The sequence below is a fragment of the Notolabrus celidotus genome, chromosome 20, assembly GCF_009762535.1.
Source record: "Notolabrus celidotus isolate fNotCel1 chromosome 20, fNotCel1.pri, whole genome shotgun sequence".
NCBI classification, from domain to species: Eukaryota; Metazoa; Chordata; class Actinopteri; order Labriformes; family Labridae; genus Notolabrus; species Notolabrus celidotus.
Genome location: NC_048291.1, coordinates 7,979,631 through 7,998,530, shown reverse-complemented (window position 1 = coordinate 7,998,530; position 18,900 = coordinate 7,979,631). Strand labels below are relative to the sequence as shown.

The 18,900-nt window shown below is 39.5% G+C and overlaps 3 protein-coding genes across 3 annotated transcripts; 1 reads left to right on the top strand and 2 right to left on the bottom strand.

The window, feature by feature from the left end:
- Nucleotides 1-1,406: 1,406 nt before the first annotated feature.
- Nucleotides 1,407-2,681, bottom strand: rcvrna (recoverin a). The gene is made up of 3 exons (XM_034712014.1): nucleotides 2,258-2,681; nucleotides 1,660-1,771; nucleotides 1,407-1,561 (listed from the first exon to the last, which is right to left on the bottom strand). The coding sequence occupies exons 1-3, from the start codon at nucleotides 2,636-2,638 to the stop codon at nucleotides 1,443-1,445; spliced, it is 612 nt and encodes a 203-aa protein (XP_034567905.1). The 5' UTR covers nucleotides 2,639-2,681; the 3' UTR covers nucleotides 1,407-1,442.
- Nucleotides 2,682-6,970: 4,289 nt separating this feature from the next.
- Nucleotides 6,971-14,071, top strand: LOC117832743 (germ cell-specific gene 1-like protein). Its single transcript, XM_034711998.1, has 5 exons — nucleotides 6,971-7,421; nucleotides 7,968-8,015; nucleotides 8,850-9,002; nucleotides 11,881-11,992; nucleotides 13,440-14,071. The coding sequence occupies exons 1-5, from the start codon at nucleotides 7,118-7,120 to the stop codon at nucleotides 13,741-13,743; spliced, it is 921 nt and encodes a 306-aa protein (XP_034567889.1). The 5' UTR covers nucleotides 6,971-7,117; the 3' UTR covers nucleotides 13,744-14,071.
- A 1,393-nt stretch (nucleotides 14,072-15,464) lies between these two features.
- LOC117832760 (protein NATD1-like) lies at nucleotides 15,465-18,674 on the bottom strand. The gene is made up of 3 exons (XM_034712025.1): nucleotides 18,432-18,674; nucleotides 16,935-17,056; nucleotides 15,465-16,853 (listed from the first exon to the last, which is right to left on the bottom strand). Exons 1-3 carry the CDS (start codon nucleotides 18,583-18,585, stop codon nucleotides 16,737-16,739), a joined length of 393 nt encoding a protein of 130 aa, XP_034567916.1. The 5' UTR covers nucleotides 18,586-18,674; the 3' UTR covers nucleotides 15,465-16,736.
- Between the last annotated feature and the right edge of the window lie 226 nt (nucleotides 18,675-18,900).

The following is an 18,900-nucleotide window of genomic DNA, read 5'->3' as shown; positions in this document are numbered from 1 at the left end:
AATCATTGTGTTTGCATGAGCTGACCTTCATTGTCTTACAGGATCAGTTTAATCTGTTTAATCAGTTTGATCGGGTGGATTGTTAACCTGAGCCTCACTCCTTTATAAGCTCCTCTGTTAAACTCATTATTACTAACAAACTAATGAATGACACGGAGAGTGAGCAAACATGGGGCGACACTGACTGACGATACACTGTAAGTATTCAGAAAACATGTTTATGATAACATCAATTTAAGGAAACAGGAAGAACTTTGAATATTAGTGTTTGTTTCAAACCAAACAAGCAAGTCTTACGTAACCACAGCTAGTTGGATTTTTACCTCCGTTTTCTATCACCTTATTATGTTGTCCTCCCACAGAAGACATATTCTTCGGTGCAAAATTGCGGTTTCTGCGGTAAGGTTGGATTTCAAAAAGTCATATCTTTGTCCGTTAATATATGTATAAATGTGTAGATATGTATTATGTAATATTTAGTTATGTAATTACGAGGGCTGTCAAAGAAGTTATTCATTGAATCGCAAGTAATAGCTCAATTTTAAAAGTTAATCCAGATTAAATGCATTTTTAACACAATCAAAATTTCAGTATTCTACATTAAGGAATAGTTTTAAGTCAAAATCAAATATGTAAAGCAACTGAGTTGAGTTGAGTTGAGTTAGGGATCAAATAATGCCATTTTTAGGAGTTCCAGCTTTGTACTTTCTCTGTTTCATACAGGTCCCGTATGAGTGAAACTTCCATGCAATGTTAAGTCATATGAACTTAGAACCTTAGAACTGAGTATTCTACATTGATAACTGGTCTGCAGTCAGTTGCCACCTATTTAGCAAGCACTGTTAACTTCTTTGATTTAGTGTCATCTTCGGGTCTGTGGTGATTCACACACTTTAAAGTAGTTCTCTGCTGGCTTTTGTGATGCTGTTTGACACAAAGTATTGCTTTGACTTTTCAACTGAGCTGTGGTGTTATTTTACAGCGCGGTAGTAGCAGGAAGCAGGAGGACACTGTGACAGCTTAACTATGGTGTGCTAATAGGGACAAACTAGCACTTGATAAGATATTAAATATAATGTTAATTTCTGACGTAAATTGCATCATGATTAAATCCTTTAAACTGACAGCCCTGGTAATGACTACATTTAGAATTTGACTAGCAGCATATCTTGTCCTTATTTATATCGATGGACAATGTCAGGATGAAAGATTAACCCTTTGTTTTAAATTGAATCCAAAATTTCACCTCTGTCTTCAGCTTGTCTTTCATTAAACGCAGCTTCTGAGCATTCTGTGTAAAAAGACAAAAAAATGACAGTTTGGCTAAAACACAAAAAGACTTACTTTAAAAAAGAAAAACAGTCAAACAATGTAAGAAAGTCAACAGTCTTAAAAGTACATTGGAGAGGGAAGGGTTAATCTGCACCCTTAAAAAATCCAACTTATTGTTTCTTCTCTTTCAGCTTGTCTTTGATTTTCTGAGGCTCGTCATACTGAATCAGACGCAGGATGTCCTTGTTGTTCATCACACCCTGAATGAACTCTCCCTCAGAGATTTTATCTGGAAAAAGAGAAATATAAAAGCATCAACACATTATCAAAATGGTTTATTAAAGTGTTACATCAGCTGTTAAAGGAAGTTATCAAATCTCTTGTTACCGTTCTCCTTCTTTCCAAAACATTCCCAAATTTTTTCTGCTCTCTTCTCCGGCGTGTTCTCATCCTCGGGGAGGTTCTTTTGATCCTCTGCAGGAATCATGTTGAATATTGACTGTAGGAGGGTAATTATTGAAAAAATAATTTTAAATACAGCACGTATGGTGAATAATATCCTCAAGAAAATTAAGTATGCTTGTAATTAACATTTATTATTCTCGGAACAATCAGAAACTTCATCATTACGCTAGCAAAACATTCTAAACATGTGCACCTGATGTGAGTTTAGGCTTTTGGCTTTTTGAGTTTTAAAAAGACAATTTTATGATGATGATAAATATTGTGTGGACATTGTTAAGGTGCAAATATAAATCCATCTTGACAGAAACTCTTAACCTCAAGTACTAGAAAAAAGTTTGGAGTAATATTTTATCTTTCTTGTTACATCCATTGAAGTAAAAGTTATACTAAGCATTCTGACATATGTGTATACAAGTTTTAAGTTATTACTAATTTTTGTAATATAGTACATTTCCAATAAATGTCACACTAAACTTTTCTGTTTTTGAGTATTAATATGAAAAAACAAAGCTTTAACTACCCGCACAATCTCAAGGATTTCGCTGTTGCTGATGGTTCCATTCCCGTCCACATCGTACAGAGCGAAAGCCCACTCTAGCTTCTGCAGAGTCTTTCCTCCGGACGTCAGGTGCAGAGCCACGATGTACTCCTTGAAGTCCAGAGTGCCGTCTGCATTGGTGTCAAAGCTCCTGAAAACATGGCGTGCGTACTCTGTGGGGTCTGCGTTTGGGAAGAAGCTGGCGTAGATTCCTTCAAACTGCTCTTTGCTGATCTTCCCAGTGGGACACTCCTTCAGGAAGGACTGATACCAGGAGCACAGCTCGGCCTCTGAGTACTTTGTGTTGGATTTTAGATCCTCCAGAAGTTCTTTGGACAGGGCGCTGCTCTTTGTGTTTCCCATCCTGCTGACAGACTCTCAGTGATGACTGTTGTGTCTCTGAGTTTGGGGTTAAAATCTTTTTGCGTCTTGTTGAGCGCTCAAGGTGCCAAACTGGATTATGGTTCTCACTCTCTAAATCCAGACAGCTGTCCTGAAGATAAGGAGGATAACTACGTCACAGCACTATGACACCTTTAAAGACACAGTTAAACACTGGAGGAGTAAACAGAGGATGAACACAGCAGGAGGATGAGACTATAGATGCTCAACATCTGGGGGATCTTGTCTACCACACACAGGCTCAATAACTCATATTATTATCATCACACATTAGATGAAACATGATTGTATTTGATTCCAGAGTCATCCATGTTGATATTTCAGCCTTTTCTTTATCCCTGTCTCATGAACTCTAGCATATTCTGTTCGGTTGTCTTTTAAGGAAACAAGACCATTTGCTTTCTGGACATTTACAACCGTGACTAAACATTGGGTCGGAGGCTTGTGCTCGTAGTGAATCCAGTTTGGATTGCTCCTCTACAATGGGATTAGTTTATCTGTGTCTCCAGAGTAATAGCCTCAGGGCAGATTATAAGACCATCTGCTGCAGTGGTGCCAAAACCACCGCCAGTGAAGGTAATTAAAGAAATGAAGAGAGTAGATGTGCTGCACGATGGATGACAGAGATTAAAACTATAAGACAACGTTTTTAGGTTTAAGCTATTACCTAAATTAATGTTAAGTGAGACATAAAGCCAAGTAAACAACAGTTTTCTAAGTGATCTGTGAATGTGAGTGACCAACTCTCATCAGTGTTCAAATGGATTTTGTCCACTTCTTGAGGCAACAAGTTATGATCTTGAGGGGCAAAGTTTTCATCTTGAGGGAACTAGTTATCATTTTAAGGAAACAGGTTGGTTATGAGGGAACAAGTAGTCATCCATACAGAACGTTATAATTTTGAGGGAACATATTGCTATCTCAAGGACACTAGTTATCATCAGATGGGAAGCTATCATCATTTTTAGGGTACAAGTTATGATCTTAATGGAAGAAGTCATTATCTTGAAGGAATCTTAATTAAGGGAACAAGTTACCAATTAAGGGAACATGCTAAGGATTTGGGGAAACAAGTAATCATCTTGAGGAAACAAAACATCATTCTGAGAAATCAAGTGGATATATTAAGGGAACATGTAACCATCTTGAGTGAACAATATAGGGTTTGAGGGAACAAGTTATCATCTTAAGGGAACATGTCATCTTGGGGGATCATAATGACATTTAAAGGGAAAAAGACAACAACAACAACAGGTTGGATCCAAGCGGGGACAATTAACCTAAAGGAAAACAAGTGTGATCTTTAGGGAACTGTGATAATCTTGGGGGAACAATTTATGATCTTTAAGGAAGAAGTGATTATTTTGAGAAAACACGTTATTAGCTTGAGGACACAAGTTATGATTCAAAGGGACAAGTTATTTGGCAAAGGAACATGGTATGATCTTGGGAAAACAAGCCATAAGCCTTGAACAACATGTTCTCATCTTGACGGTCAAAATTAGGATCTTGTTAAAAGAACTCGTAATTTTGATGGAACAAGTTACTGTTGTAAAGGAACAAGTGATGATCTAGAGTGAACAAGATAATATCTTACAGTAACAAGATATCCACTTTGGGAACAAGTTATGATCTTATGGGAACAAGTTATCCTGAAGGGACAAGGTTCCCTGGGGAAACAAATTACAATCTTGCTAGGACAAGTGATGATCTTGAGAGAACAAGATAACATCTTTAGTTAACAAGATATCTATTTAGGGAACATTTGTGTATGTTATTATATGTGTGATTTTTTCAGTATTGATCTGTATAATCTCTCAAATGTCATCATTAATCTGCAGTCACCTCAGCGTCTCATGCTTTAGGGCCGCTGCTTCAATCTGACATTGTGATATAAAAAAGTGACACACGCCTCATAATCCTGCAGCATACTGTACATTGTAACACATATGATAAATACAAATTTAACAGGATTTTCATCCACTGTACATGGTCTGACAGGGTCAATCCAGACCCTCAGATTAGAGAACCGCGATTTCTCCTTTATTCTGTCAAATACCATCACATAATCGTTCATATAACATACAACCTTTCACATAATGCTCAGACCGTTTCATGAGAAGGGTGAAAATTCAAATCTCACATCTGATTCTACAGAAAAATACCCTCCCCCCTCCCCCAACAGGTATTTATTATGTAAAAGATGATGAGTGGGGGGAATTTTCACTGTACAACAAGCTTACTACTTCATCAACTACAGCGCTGACATTTTATTACAGGGAGGCTAATGTTCAGAGTAATCTCTTTGTCTCTTTGGATTCAGAGAATTACTAGGAGAGATTCTGGCTCCACTCGAAGGACAGCTCCAGAGTTTAAAGAGGAATTTACTCAACAATGAATCCACATTTTGGATGGAAAAACCCTCAACACAAAGACAGGAGAGAAGAGCTTTGCTTTATGTTCACTCAAATCAGACCTTCACAGGAGTTTTGAAGCAGGTCTTTGAACCAGTGTTGCCAACTCCTCAGTGAGGAAAGTAGCTATTGGCTGTCCTAAAAGTCGCAAGATGTCGCAAAATTACGTCATCGCTTAATTTGCATAATTGAAATTATAATGGAGAGACGTGTAGCATTTAGGGAGAGACAAAAAACACCTTAAATATGTTTATAACTACACTTAGGAGCCTACAACAAATCAAAGAAAATCATTACATTTTTCAACCATAACATTTTAAAGATGTTTATTGTATACCATCTTCATTAATGATCTAAATGGACCAAAAAGAGACAGTAGGTGCCAGCGGTGTCTTCGAACATGTGTGATACATTTGCAGTCTGGATGCTGAGGGATGAACGCCTCCTGCTCTGAATGCAGTTAGGAAGGACTCACAGCAGCATCCACTGCTCTTTGAGAAGAGTTAGAATGATACATGCTTTCACGTCAGTCTCCAAAAGTCTCCATTTAACAGCTGAAAAAGTCGCAAGATTTGTCACTAGTCGCTTTTTTGAAAAAGAGTCGCTAGAGGGGTCTGAAAACTCGCTAAATATAGAGACAAAGTCGTTAAGTTGGCAATACTGCTTTGAACAGATATAGAATAAGAAATATGCAAGATTCATTTTATTCATTATCACAAACTACAAACTTAAATGTACTCAGACTGAAGCATGCCTTAGTATCACCCAGAGGACTAAAATTTGAATAATCCTACAGTGCTTTATCTCTCTGATCTGGAGTCCTCTGACTCGCGTGACTCTTTTTTTTTTTTTTTTTTGTATAGCGGATTCAGCTCAGAAGAAGTAAAAATGACAGAAGAAAAATTTCAGTTTTGTCCCAGGTCATGAGAACAGGTTATTTATATGAGACTGCAATCAGCGAACACCATCATGCTAATACAGTCAATGCCAAAGCTAACAGGCTAAAGATGGCAGGTGTATTGTTGGACAAGTTTTGCACATTCTCACACATACATTTCCGTACTAGAAGATAAATCTGATTCATATATCGTCAGTTCTGCAGGTTGTGGTTCAAAAACAGAAGTCATGTACAAGTTAATGCACAGATCCGATTATAGCGCTCAAAGAAAAGTCATCAGTGTTAATCCTTAGGGGAACGTGAATCTCTGAACTTGGTTTCACTGAAAATGATCTGACAGTCTCAGCGACATTTTTCTCAAAAATCACAATGTGAACCAAATTCAGTGGATTAAAAAATGATGAGGGCTTATCCTCTAGGGACCATGACTGGCTCTGAGTTTAAAGTAGAGATGGAAAACTGCAGGGAGGAAAGGACAGATTAAGCTGCATTCTTTGTGGCTCTTCAGTGAATAATGTGTCTGTGCACTCTGTGTCGCACGAGGTGAATTCATATATGAAGCACAGTTGAAACAGAGCGATTCAAACAGCTGTACAGAGTTAAAACAGGACATCAGATGAGCAGAGATTTGATGATTATGGATTTTAAGATGAGACGCTTCACATTATGTCACAGCGACTGTAAAACTTTGATCTTATGTCAGACATGAAATGCAGAAAATTCAACTGGAAGAACCTCAGGCTGGATTATAATCTCAGCCAATAGTAATCTTTTTTTGTATTAATATGCTCAAAGGAAGTCTGGAGAATAATTTGCCATTTGTAATGGATGATATCAGAGGGAGGAGGAGCGATGACTTGAAAGAGCAGCAGAGAGGCAGAGTACAGATGAAGCGTCGGTGGACTGCCGTGGTTTTCTCTGGTTCCTGTGGACGGAATGGATCTTTCAATAAAGAGGTGGAAGCACTTCATGAGAGCCGGCGGAGGGATGTGCAGGATTCCCACTCCTGGTGCCCCACACCAACAAGATTATGAAGATTTGATATTTCTGCTGGGAAACACGGCAGCTACATATTGAAATCCAGGATTAGTTGCCTTTTCATTTCCTCCTCTCGGCCGGGCCTCGACCATGAGGCTGGAGCGCGGCCGGCGGGCTTCTCTGGCACTCACCCTCAATTTTGTGGCGTTTGCATTCGCCCTGTCGGCGGTGACCACAAGCTACTGGTGCGAGGGGACCAGGAAGGTGCCCAAACCATTCTGCACGGGGCCGCCGTTACAGGTGAAGCAGTGGTTCTGCATTCGCTTCAACAGCTCCAACATCAACGACAGCCGGCTGGTGCAGTACATCTTCGAGACCGGAGAGGAGAAGTTCCTCATGAGGAAGTTTCACACGGGGATCTTTTTCTCCTGTGAGCAGGCCGCAGACATGAACGGTAAGAAACATAACCTTTCAATTAAAGGAGCTCCGCCTACTTGACACCAGAGAGAAGAGAGCTGAATAAAACACAAACACCGAATAAGAACTGATGCTAATTTAAAGAAGCTCATTGAGTGAGTTAGCTTCCAGAGACTCTGGGATTATGATCAATTCTTTACAAAAACCAGTAGATGGTAAAAAATTACAATATTTCTGAAACGCTATAGAACATTAGCAGGTTTCCTGTAGGTGAATTATCGCTAAAAGCATGAAAATGATCTGCTTAACTCTTACTCTATGATCTGTAGCATTGCTAACAATGCTAATGCTAGTCTGAGCGTTGCACTGGCTCCCTCCAAAATGATCAGCAAACCAACATGTGAATCGAACTGTAACATTAATTTCGATGAATTCTATTGTAAAATGTTCAAGTGACCGGCCCTAATGGGCTTTAAGAGAACTTACACTAAAACACAAGCAGAAACTATTTGAAAATTACGAACAGGTAAGAAAGGAACACTATGTTAACTATTTTAATGCTTCTATATTTTTTTCTACCCAGGCTTCGACTGTCGAGACTTCTCAGAGATCGCACCTGAACACGAACGAGGTAAAACATGAACGTTTGACAGTTTAAAGTATTTCAAATGTTCTGAGTTTGAAGGCAGGCGGATGACTTTGATTAATTCTGAAGTCTGCAGCTCTAAACATGGCTGCCCCCCACTGATCATCAGCCTGGTTTGAGTTCACTCTGTTCTGAATCAAACAGAATATGCTATCTGCTTTGGAGATGTTCTTTTTGTGATTTCTGTGATAAATACCTGAGGGAAGAATCTAATAACAGAGATATCCTGACACCTGCTGTGACACTCTGCTGTCTAATTAAACAGGTGACTGTCTGAGGAAACTGTTTGTGTCTGTAGGAACACTGAAACCACTCTAGACTGAAATAAATAAAACTGCTTGATAAAAACTGCAAAATCTATTTATATATATTTAAAATTAAACTGAATGCATGTATTACCTGTGGTACCTGTATTACCCGTGTCCCCTGTGTAACTTTTGCTTTCTGTCTTATCTGTTTATCCTTTGTTACCTGTATTACTTGTCATCTGTGTTACCTATATCACCTGTTAACTGTGTCAACTGTTTTTTTAACCTCTGTTACCTGTGTCACCTGTGATATCTGTTACGACAATTTTTCCAATAAAACCCTGTGTCACCTGTGTTACCTGTGTAACCTGTATTATCCATATTACCTGTGTTACTCAAAAACCTGTTGCCTATGTTGCTTGTGTTACCTGTGCTATCTGTGTGACCTGTAACATGTTTGTTACCTGTGGAACCTGTGTTACCTGATCCACTTGTGTTACCTGTATTATGTGTGTTGCATGTGTCCTCCATTGTACTATTGTTACCTGTCACCTGTGGTACATGTGTACAGGTGTGCTGTGGTTGTGTATCGTGGCGGAAAGCCTGTACCTCACCCTCCTGTTCGCAGGGGGCGCTCTGATGGCGATGGAGCAGTGTCCCTGTTTCAGCATTATGAACAAACTGAAGCTCAGTGCCTTTGCAGCCTTGTGTACTGCCCTATCAGGTAAGACATTTGAAGTACACACACATGGTTTTCTCAGTGCAAATACACACTCACCTATTTGATTCTCTGGAAGCAGGCTGCAGCATGTATCTGTTGATGTGATGTCCGGTGATGTGGGTGCAAGCACAAGCTATCTGTTAGCTACCTGTATTTTCCTCCTGAGTTAGCTACCTGTGTTAGCCAACCATATTAGCTACTTGTCTTACATACCTGTGTTAGCTACCCCTGTTAGCTAACAAGGGTTACGAACTTCGTGTTAGCTGTGTTCAATGCCTTTGTAAGCTACTTTGGCTAGCGACCTTTGTAAACTGCATATATACGCTACCTATGTTAACTACTTAGTTAACTACCTATTTTAGCTCCCAGTGTTACCTGTATTAGCTTTCTGTGTTTATTCCATGTGTTAACTATACCAGTGATAACTACCTGGTTCACTACCTGCGTTGGCTACCAGTGTTCACTACCTGTGCTGGCTACCATTGTTAACACTTAGCTAAAGGTGTTAGCTACCATTTTTTTACATATCTGTTAACCATAGACTGTATAAAATATGGATGTATTATCCGTGATGTCACCCATCTGTTTCTAAAGCGCTGTTTTGAGACCAATTGTCGGCATAAGCCATATTGCTGCTGTCGAGCGATTGTGGCGCAAAGAGGCGGGGTTTGAGCCTCCTAGCCAACAGCTACAGTGTTCCCGCCTGTCAACAAGTCAGCTGTGCCTCTCATTGGAAGACTCGTAATCTCAATATCGTCGAATTTGCAGCGTTAGAAAAAATTTTGCCCCCTGTACAGTGTGTGCCGATCGAGAAATGAACTATCCAGACTGCACTCGTCTTTTGTACCAGGCTGTAAACATGTTTATTTCTGATGTAAAGATTGTCTTTTTTGAATTGGTGTGTATGTGGTTTTGAGCACTTCCGCATTGGACTCATATTTTTAGACAGGAGGTTGCCGCTTGCTGTTAACTCAAAAAAGCAACAAAAAGAGCACACTCCAACTAAAACTTCTTCAGATGCAAGACTAAACAGAGGCTATCTAAAAGGTAAAGAAATCAGCACAAAAAATGTAATTTCCCGACTTTAAATCTGGGGTTCCAGCACAAAGTCTTTCTTAACGCTAAGGAAGGAGGGTGCTGAAATGTATGCGTTGCTAGTCTGAACACTACTTGGCCCAGATTAAAAGTTTGTGAGTGTTCTGACTTTTTTACCTTTTACTTACAGTTAGCTTTCTGTCATAACTACCTGTGTCAGCACTGTCGCCAGAAAAAGCTACCTGTGCCAGCTACCAGTGTTAGCCAAGTCAACTTCTCTTTTAGCTGACTATTTTAACTTTGTTAACTGCCTGTGTTAGCCTAACCAGTTCATCCTGACCTCACAGAAACAGGAGAACTGCCTGCTACAGCAGATGTCTTGCTGGTTTGATGGTGATGAGCTGAATGACAGAGAGGAGATAAACGAATAACAATTGAGTGCTGCCATGGTTTTTGCATAACTTAAATTTTTAATGTGTAAAAACTGTGGCATTTTAAGTTAAAATTAGTTCTGTGCTTTTTACAAGTGACTCAAACCTCAGCATCTGCTGTGAAAATATGGTGTTACTTTTCAGTGAACTTAATCACTCTCTCATCTTCATGAACACATTAATTAAAGCACTGATTCCCAAAGCGTGCCACTCCGCTGTGTCCTTATAACAAGTGGCATGACGCTTAAGCTAGTTATGTTTGAGGTGAAACCTCGAGGAAGAGGTGGAAGCAGGTCAGGCTAACACACAGCAGCTCACTATGCTGCATTCACTGACCATGCTGCGTTCACTGACCATGCTGCATTCATAAGGGGATTTACTGCTTTCTGAAATAATCGGATTGGAGCTCATGCAGCAGTTTGGACTGAGCCAAGACCTGCCCAGAGGAGCTCCCTCCTGAATACTCCCCCCACCACACCCCACCCCACCCTTCACTCCCCCCACCCTGTTGTTATGTGTTAATCCCGAGAAAAGCAGCTGTGGAGAGAGAGACTGCTGCATGAGAGAGAAAACAGAGTGCACCTCAAATACAACCATCACAGGCCTGATGCAAGGAAATACAAAATATAAAGGTAGAATTAGAAGGCAAGGATGAAATTAAAGTTACAGTTAAAGACAAATGTAGAAAAAAAGGCTGAAGATTTAAAAGATGAGTTAAAGATACCTTAGTTAAAGATGAGAGTAAAGGATGAAATTAAAACATGAAATACAAAATAACGTTAAAATGAAAGCATGCCACGGACTCTGTTCTCTGAAATATCTTTAAAAATTTGGTATTTTAAGACATCAGATCAGCGAGAATGTTGATTTAAAGATAAACACCAGTACATTTATAATTTGAATATTTAACAGGGTGTACATTAATGTCTCGATGTCAAACTGAGAGACAATCACATTAGCATGAAGGAGAATTTATCAATAAAGAGTCCAAAACCAGAGAGTCAAAATGAGTTGATATTAGACTTATATCAATCAAAGGACACTAACACATCTCTAAATGTCAGCTGTGATGATGAGATTGTGTTCACCTGATGAGAAGGGTTTCAGATTAAAGTCAGAATAAACAACAGGTGTGTTCATGTGCTGACAGGCGGGAGGATAACTTGTCTGGATTATTTCATTTTACTGTGAGGGAACAATATATCACTTTGTTGGAAACAGTTCATCTTTTAGGAATTTTTGGGTTGTACATGGAGACAAAAAAGAGAATCAGCACCATGGACAGCTCTCACTGATCAGAGTCTGTCATATGTAAAATGTGGAACACGAAGTATATTTATTGTGAATAAAAGTGATGTAATGTTTTATGTAAAGGTGCATTTAATGAGGTTTTACACCTGATTTGGTGTCCTCAGGTCTTTGTGGGATGGTGGCCCACATGATGTTCACCACCATCTTCCAGCTGGCTGTAGCGATGGGACCAGAGGACTGGAGACCAAAGACCTGGGACTACAGCTGGTCTTATGTGTGAGCAACTTTTATTCCCTCCCACTCAGATCATAACAGGCTGCTTAAAGTACAACTCAAACTGGAATGATTTTAAATCCATACATAAACGTGTAAGGATGTCAGGACTCAGCTTTGTTTTTAGGCCAAAAATATGGTTGAGCAACAAGACACAAATTAAAGACAGGAAATAAATTAATTTGACATAATGAGCCCTTTCATGATTTCTACGCTGTGCAAATTGGTTATAATTCCACTGAGAATGTACCGGAAGCTGTGTCCCAAACTGCACACTGTCATAATCTTCATACCAAGTAGAGCATCACACTGGGTATGTAGTACATTCTGAATTTATAATATGCCATTTTTTGTGTATGAGAAAAGCCTGAATGGTACTAGATTGGATAGAATTTTTAAATATGACACAGAAGCTCACTAGTCATAATCAACTGCCCCAAAATGCACTGCGGCTCTTCAAACTAAACAAGCTGAATGAGTTATTTGGTTGTGGTGTGACATCAGTACCACTGCTCCATCTGCCAGATCACCTATGCACAGGCTTTGGCTTCACCTGCACAATATGTCAATGCCCATCCAGGCAGTGTTATGGCTCCACATCTCACAATTGGTGAGAGATGGAAGCACACTGCTGGAAACGGCAAACTAACCATCAATTTAGCAGTCAGTCTGCTCTGTTTGAGTATTTCAATGGTAGTTTGTTAGTAGTAATGTGGTTTTGGTCCCAGCCTGAGATATACAGACTGCTCTCTCAAGTAGTTGTCTCATTCCATGTTTTCCAGTAAACATTGGTTTCACAAAGTCCAAAAACTGTCTGATCCTGTCTTTATACTGTCCTGCCACAGGATCATTTAACCCTCCTGTTATGTTGCGGGTCAAATTGACCCTTTTCAAAGTCTATTTTAGGCAATGTATGCCTTCCAAACCAGCTAAATGCAGCATAAAAATCTAGGCAACATGTGACAGAAGAGGTGTCATGTTAATTTATCAACATCACTTCATAAAAAAAATAAGAATAATTCAAAATATATAAAAAAAATTATAATAATCTATGTCATGTAAAACTATTGTATTTATATTTAGGGCTTTCCAATGTATATTAAAAAAAGTTTTAACATTAATTTTAATGAAAAACAAGTAAGTTATCCTCATCCAGGATCTGTGAGAATTAAAGAACACCAATGGTCTACATCTTGATGTAAATGGTTTGTAATGGAGTTTAAAATTAGATTTAAAAAAATGTGCATTGGGATTTTTTGGGGTTCTTACACTTTTGGATAATTGAATATGCCCCGGGTCAAATTGACCCAGGAACATTATTGCTGTTCCAGAGAAACGAATATAACAGGAGGGTTAAGTTTATTTTTTTAGGTTAAAATATTTCAACCATTCCTGACTGATTGTTCTAACACTTGCTTCCGTGTGACTCTAACTCCGTTCCTGTCCTCAGGTTGGCATGGGGCTCTTTTGGTACCTGTATGGGCTCTGCAGTGACGGCGCTCAACAGGTACACAAAGACCATCATGGAGTTCAAATACAAGCGGAGAAACATCGAGAAGAATCTGATGATCAAACAGAAAATGATGGAGCTCGACCTGCCCGACCAGGTGTGGGACATGTACCTGACCTCTGACCCCACAGACCCAGAGGCTCCGCCCGACCCCCCTGCCAACGGAATCAAACCATCCACGGGAACTACATACGAGGTGGAGCTGGAGGACGGAGCAGAGACACAGGGGGAGGCTTACTGCTGAACGTGGACTCTCTGTACTTCTGGATCAGGTTCAGATTCTGGATCAGGATGCACTCTGTGGCTGTATTTTTCTCTAACAGGACTAAGCGTGTTTGTTTGGAGGATCATGGAGCAGATGTGTGTCAGTGCAGCTGGGTCTTGAGTGTTTTTCGTGGAATAATGTGACTCGGTGTGACACTACAGGAGACATTTAATCTGGCTGTGAGATTTTATCTGAGGGAGGAGAGAAAGAAAGAGAGAGAAATATAAACAATAATCTGCTGATCACGCCCTCTATGACTGCTTTTATTCAGGAGGTATTTTTTAATAAAAGTTTATTTGAAATATGACTTGTCTCATCCTCTCTCAACTGAGATCAAGAATCTGCGGGACAAGAGGAGGAAAATCTGAAGAAATTGCCTCAGAGAGAAAATCTAAGCAACATCATGGAGAGAGAAAAAAGAACGAACCTGCCGTTAGTCACATGATCACAGGCATACCAAACTACGACAGAGAGCCAAAAAAACGACTGCAGAGACGCACAAACTAAGAACACAGAGACAAGAGGAAACCACAGACACATAAAATGATCCTTCATGTGATGCAGCTGTGATGGGATTGGTCAGTTTTTGTAGTCCGTGGGGGTTGCATTTGGTTGAAGGGTCTCACTGCTCTTCTTCATGTTCACCTTAACATCACATGTGGAGAGATTACTGTAACAAAAAGCACATTCCTCTGTGTGTGCGTGGGTGTGTGTATGTATGAGTATGTGTGTGTGTGTGTGTGTGTGTGTGTGTGTGTGTGCTCTATAATCATGTCTCTCAGGAACAGATGGGCAGATTTATCCGAGCTGTTTCTGTGTCGGTTCAGAAGCAGATCAGCGTCTCTGCTGGCAGATTTTCAGAACGTGAACATAAACACATGTATGTTCAGAAACATAGACAACAGATTATTTTACAGTCTAACGGTGCACAGTGTGATATAAGGGTTAATGTTTATGAAATCTAACAGCTGTTTGGGATCTTTTTAACATGTGGATTCATTATTTTAATGCTTTCAATCTGTCGTTCATAGTTAATGAAATAAATCTTTGTCTGATTTTATATCAGAAAATGTTTTAAGTCTCCTCACTCCATTTAAAACAGCTGCTCTCTGATTTGTCCTTTTTTGTATTTATTCATGAATTTAGGATTGAAGATGGTTTTATTACAAAATTGGTTTATTGGTGTAAAATATGGGCTGACGTAATGATTATCCATTAGGCCTTCATATTCAAAACTTTAATTATCCCAACACTGAGTTAATAAAACATTTGACTTAATACTCTCACTGAATACTGTACCTATATCAAAAACAGATTCATTATTAAATAAGAATTCTTAAAAAAAACGGCTATAAATACGAAACCATTCATCATTTATTGGCTTCAGGTTGACAAAAACTGATAACCTTTACTCATATTTACCTACCAGTAAAGTATTACATTTAATCAGTAAGGGATAACGTATAGTGGACAGGTGGTTGTGCACGCTATTTTGTACCAGGCTGTAAACATGTTTATTTCTGCTGTAAAGATTGTCTTTTTCCTATTCATGTGTATGTGACTTCCGGTACTTCCGGAGCCAGCCTCAAGCGGATCCTCGATGAACTGCAGCTTTTAACACTTCAGCATTGACTCATATTTTTAGACCAGAGGTTGCCACTTGCTACCAACTAAAGACATCAATAAGGCGACACCAAATATTGATTCATAGATTATTTTATTGATTTCAATTCAGCTAGAAAACAGTCCCTTCATTTCCAAGGTAAGTAACACTTCCAAACCCAGGCTTATCAGCCTCCTTGCAAGCAAATTAACATTGAACTGAATATTAGTGATGTGTTCTCCCTGTCCAGGCTTCGAATCGTGTGCCGAGTAATCCAGGAAGATTTCTGTGAAGTGCGTATCGAGGCTTGTGTTGATGACGTGTGGTGACGTTCGAAGCCTTGCTAGCCCCCTGTACCACGTGACTGATTCAGGAACCGGTTCGCGGGTTTGGTGCGCGATTCAGACACCTTATTTAGAAATTAATTATTTATGTATTGGCATCACAAACATCATTCATTTATTCAATTCAAAGCTTCACACACCAAAGGGATGGTGTCATTTAATCACTGTGCTTATTTTACATGTATTGTCCACTTGATGGCACAGTAGAGCAAATGGAGCACCATGAAGCTTCGGCCCATGAGTGAACCAATTGGATGGAAAGCCTCAATGCTTCAAGAAGCTTCATCTCGCCGTCACTACTGAATATTTCAGTTCAAGTTTAAACGTTAGCCTGCTTATATGTTATAATTCACATAAATTTGAGCATTTCCACTGAAGTTAGTGTTAGACAAGGTGAATGGGACTTCTATGGGATTATTTATGTTGGCATTTCTGTCTTCATGCAGCTCTCTTTCTCCCTAGAGCTTTGCATTTCTGACCAATTTCAACATAAATGAGGCAAATATCAAAAGTCTTAACACCGTTGTGACTATCAGTACCGCTTATTGCTTAAATTTGTAGCGAGGTGCAACCTAGCTATGCACTCACCAGCTCTGCTGTAGTCACCTGGATTGCAGGACATAAAATACAGAATGCCAACGGTATTGCCAGTGTCAACAGGTAGCAGTGAAAAGTGCTGGATTCCTTTCTGCCGGCTGATTTGATATGACATGTGTTATCAGGTTTCCTTGGTGTCACTTTTACTGATAAGAGTTAATTAGCATTACTATGGAGTTTTGACCAATCACAATCAAGTATTTCACATAGTCGGATAATAATCTTTTTTGTACTGAACTTTGGCACATTTATTAAGTTTTTTATTATTATGGAAAATTTGACACATGTCAAATGAAATCATAATTTTACTCATTATGCTGCACAGAGTTGAGATGCATCTGATTCAGTTCTGTTTCTGTGCAGTGAGCTTCACGAGGCTTTGGTTCTTCTGAGGTAGAGAGCCAGTTTGAACTGGTCACACACACCGGTCAGGAGATGATGCGCTCTTTATAAAGATGTTCCGGGTTCTCCTCGATGTATTTCTTTATGTACCAACATGAGACATGAGCCTTCATGTTTTCTTCAACCACAAAGTCCAGAGCAGCCTGTAAAAAATGTCAGATAACCATAATAAAATATGGATTTATAGTACATCTGCTACTCTAGTGTAGTCTTTGAAGTCTCACCTGTGACAGCCGAGCAGCAACACCTTGGCCCCTGAATATCTCAGGTACGTATGTTGACATCAGATCTACTTCCCGGTCACCGGTGTACCTGTATTTCAGTATGGCTTGGTCCTCTGGGGTCCCTGAGAACAGAGGACACAGGGGACTCTATTATGAGCTTGAAAGGACTTAGTCCAAAGAAAAACATGACAACCCCCTATACCTACATTTGATTGAGTCAAATATTTACTTACAATCATCTGAGATTTTTTTTTGAATTACCTCTGGTTTCCTAATAAGGGCGCAGACAGCACTGATTTTGTTTAATTTAAGGCAGGACTGTCTAACATGCGGCCCGCGGGCCAAAACTGCCCCAACATAGCTTCCAATCCAGCCCACGGAACGACTTTGCAAAGTGAAAACATTACAGAGGAGACACTAACTCTTTTTTCAATTAAAGTAACCACTGTTTCAAATTTGTCCTCTGGGTGTCACATAAAATCATAGTGCTGACGGAGCACACCTGAACGGCGCTTGCTGTTTGCATAATCAGGTTGAGATTCATAAAGATTTTTTAGAGCACTATAAGATGGTCCACTAACTACTTACACTACCACTACACCCATGCATACAACACTGTCCAGCAAGCAAACTGTTCAAGCTGGAGCTGAGGGGTCCAAAACAATCAACTTTACCTTCTTCATTGTCACAATCTATCTGTTCTTTTGTGTAAACATAACACTTGGTGTGTCAGGTGAATGGGTAACCTGTGTTTGGTGTGTTCACAGCAGGTTTCAGGGCTTAAAGAGTAAAATGTTCAGCCCACTATGAGACTCATCATGGCAAAAAATACAACAGCTGTTTTTGTAGAAAGATACTTCATTAAATGTGAGCATTTTCATAATGTACTTTTTTGCACTAAAACAAGGGGAAAGATTTTGATTTGCTGTTATCTATAGGTTATTATGTTATGTTTTTACTGGTCTGGCCCTCCTCAAATCATCTTGGGCTGTATGTGGCCCCTGAACTGAAATGATTGGTCCCAATAAAACCTAGTGAGACAGTTTGACAGATGTTCAAAATAACACCAGGCTTCCTTTATAAAATGACCTAATTTAGTTCACCTCCTTTCTGCTGTACTGCTGTCACAAGCAAACCATACATGTGTTCAATGTTCCATTTTACCGATAATTATGTATGCCGAATTGTTACAATGTTAAAAACAAACCTTTTCAAGTTAGTTTATTACATTGTTTATGAAACGTTTGCTCTCATGAGGGGTAAAATACGATTAATCGATATTCAAATGGGGTTTTGTTGATCGTTATCTCTTAATCACACAGGTCCAAGCGGTCAAAATTGGAGAACAATCAATTAAACAGGAGTATTTTTTCATTAAAATAGTAAATTAACTCAAAAACATATGTATATTGCAGCAGAAGGCCGCGCCTGGCCGCCGGGCTAACTTATAGATTTCCCCCCCGCACCGGCTCGTCGGCTCCGGCCTTGTGTGCTCACCGGTCCCGCTGCTGCCCGGAGAGACGGTGAAGCGCCGGTTGGTTCGATCATGTTCCACCGTTACACTGTGACTGGAGGAAACCGAGCTGAAGGAGGGACAGCACTTCAATTTAAAAGCTAAAGGAGAGAGTCTGGAACATATTTTAGAGGTCATTTTTACAGGAAAAGAGACGGAACACTTGTCAGTTCAGCATGGTGTTTGTACAGAGGGGCCGCTGGGGGGTGCCACATCTACACAGGTCAATAATTAACTTTACAACGATGATGATTTACCAGACTGGCAGAGTTCATGTCAGAAATGTGAAATAACCCCAAAGACATGCTGTATTGGTGAAACTTCATGGGGAAAAATCATTGGTGCCAAATCCAGGAGATTCTTTGGAATTCTAAGACTTTCTGTTAGGTTGTGATCAAGTGTTAGAAAAAAACTAAACTTTTATGAAATGTATTTAATAGAATGTAATAGAAT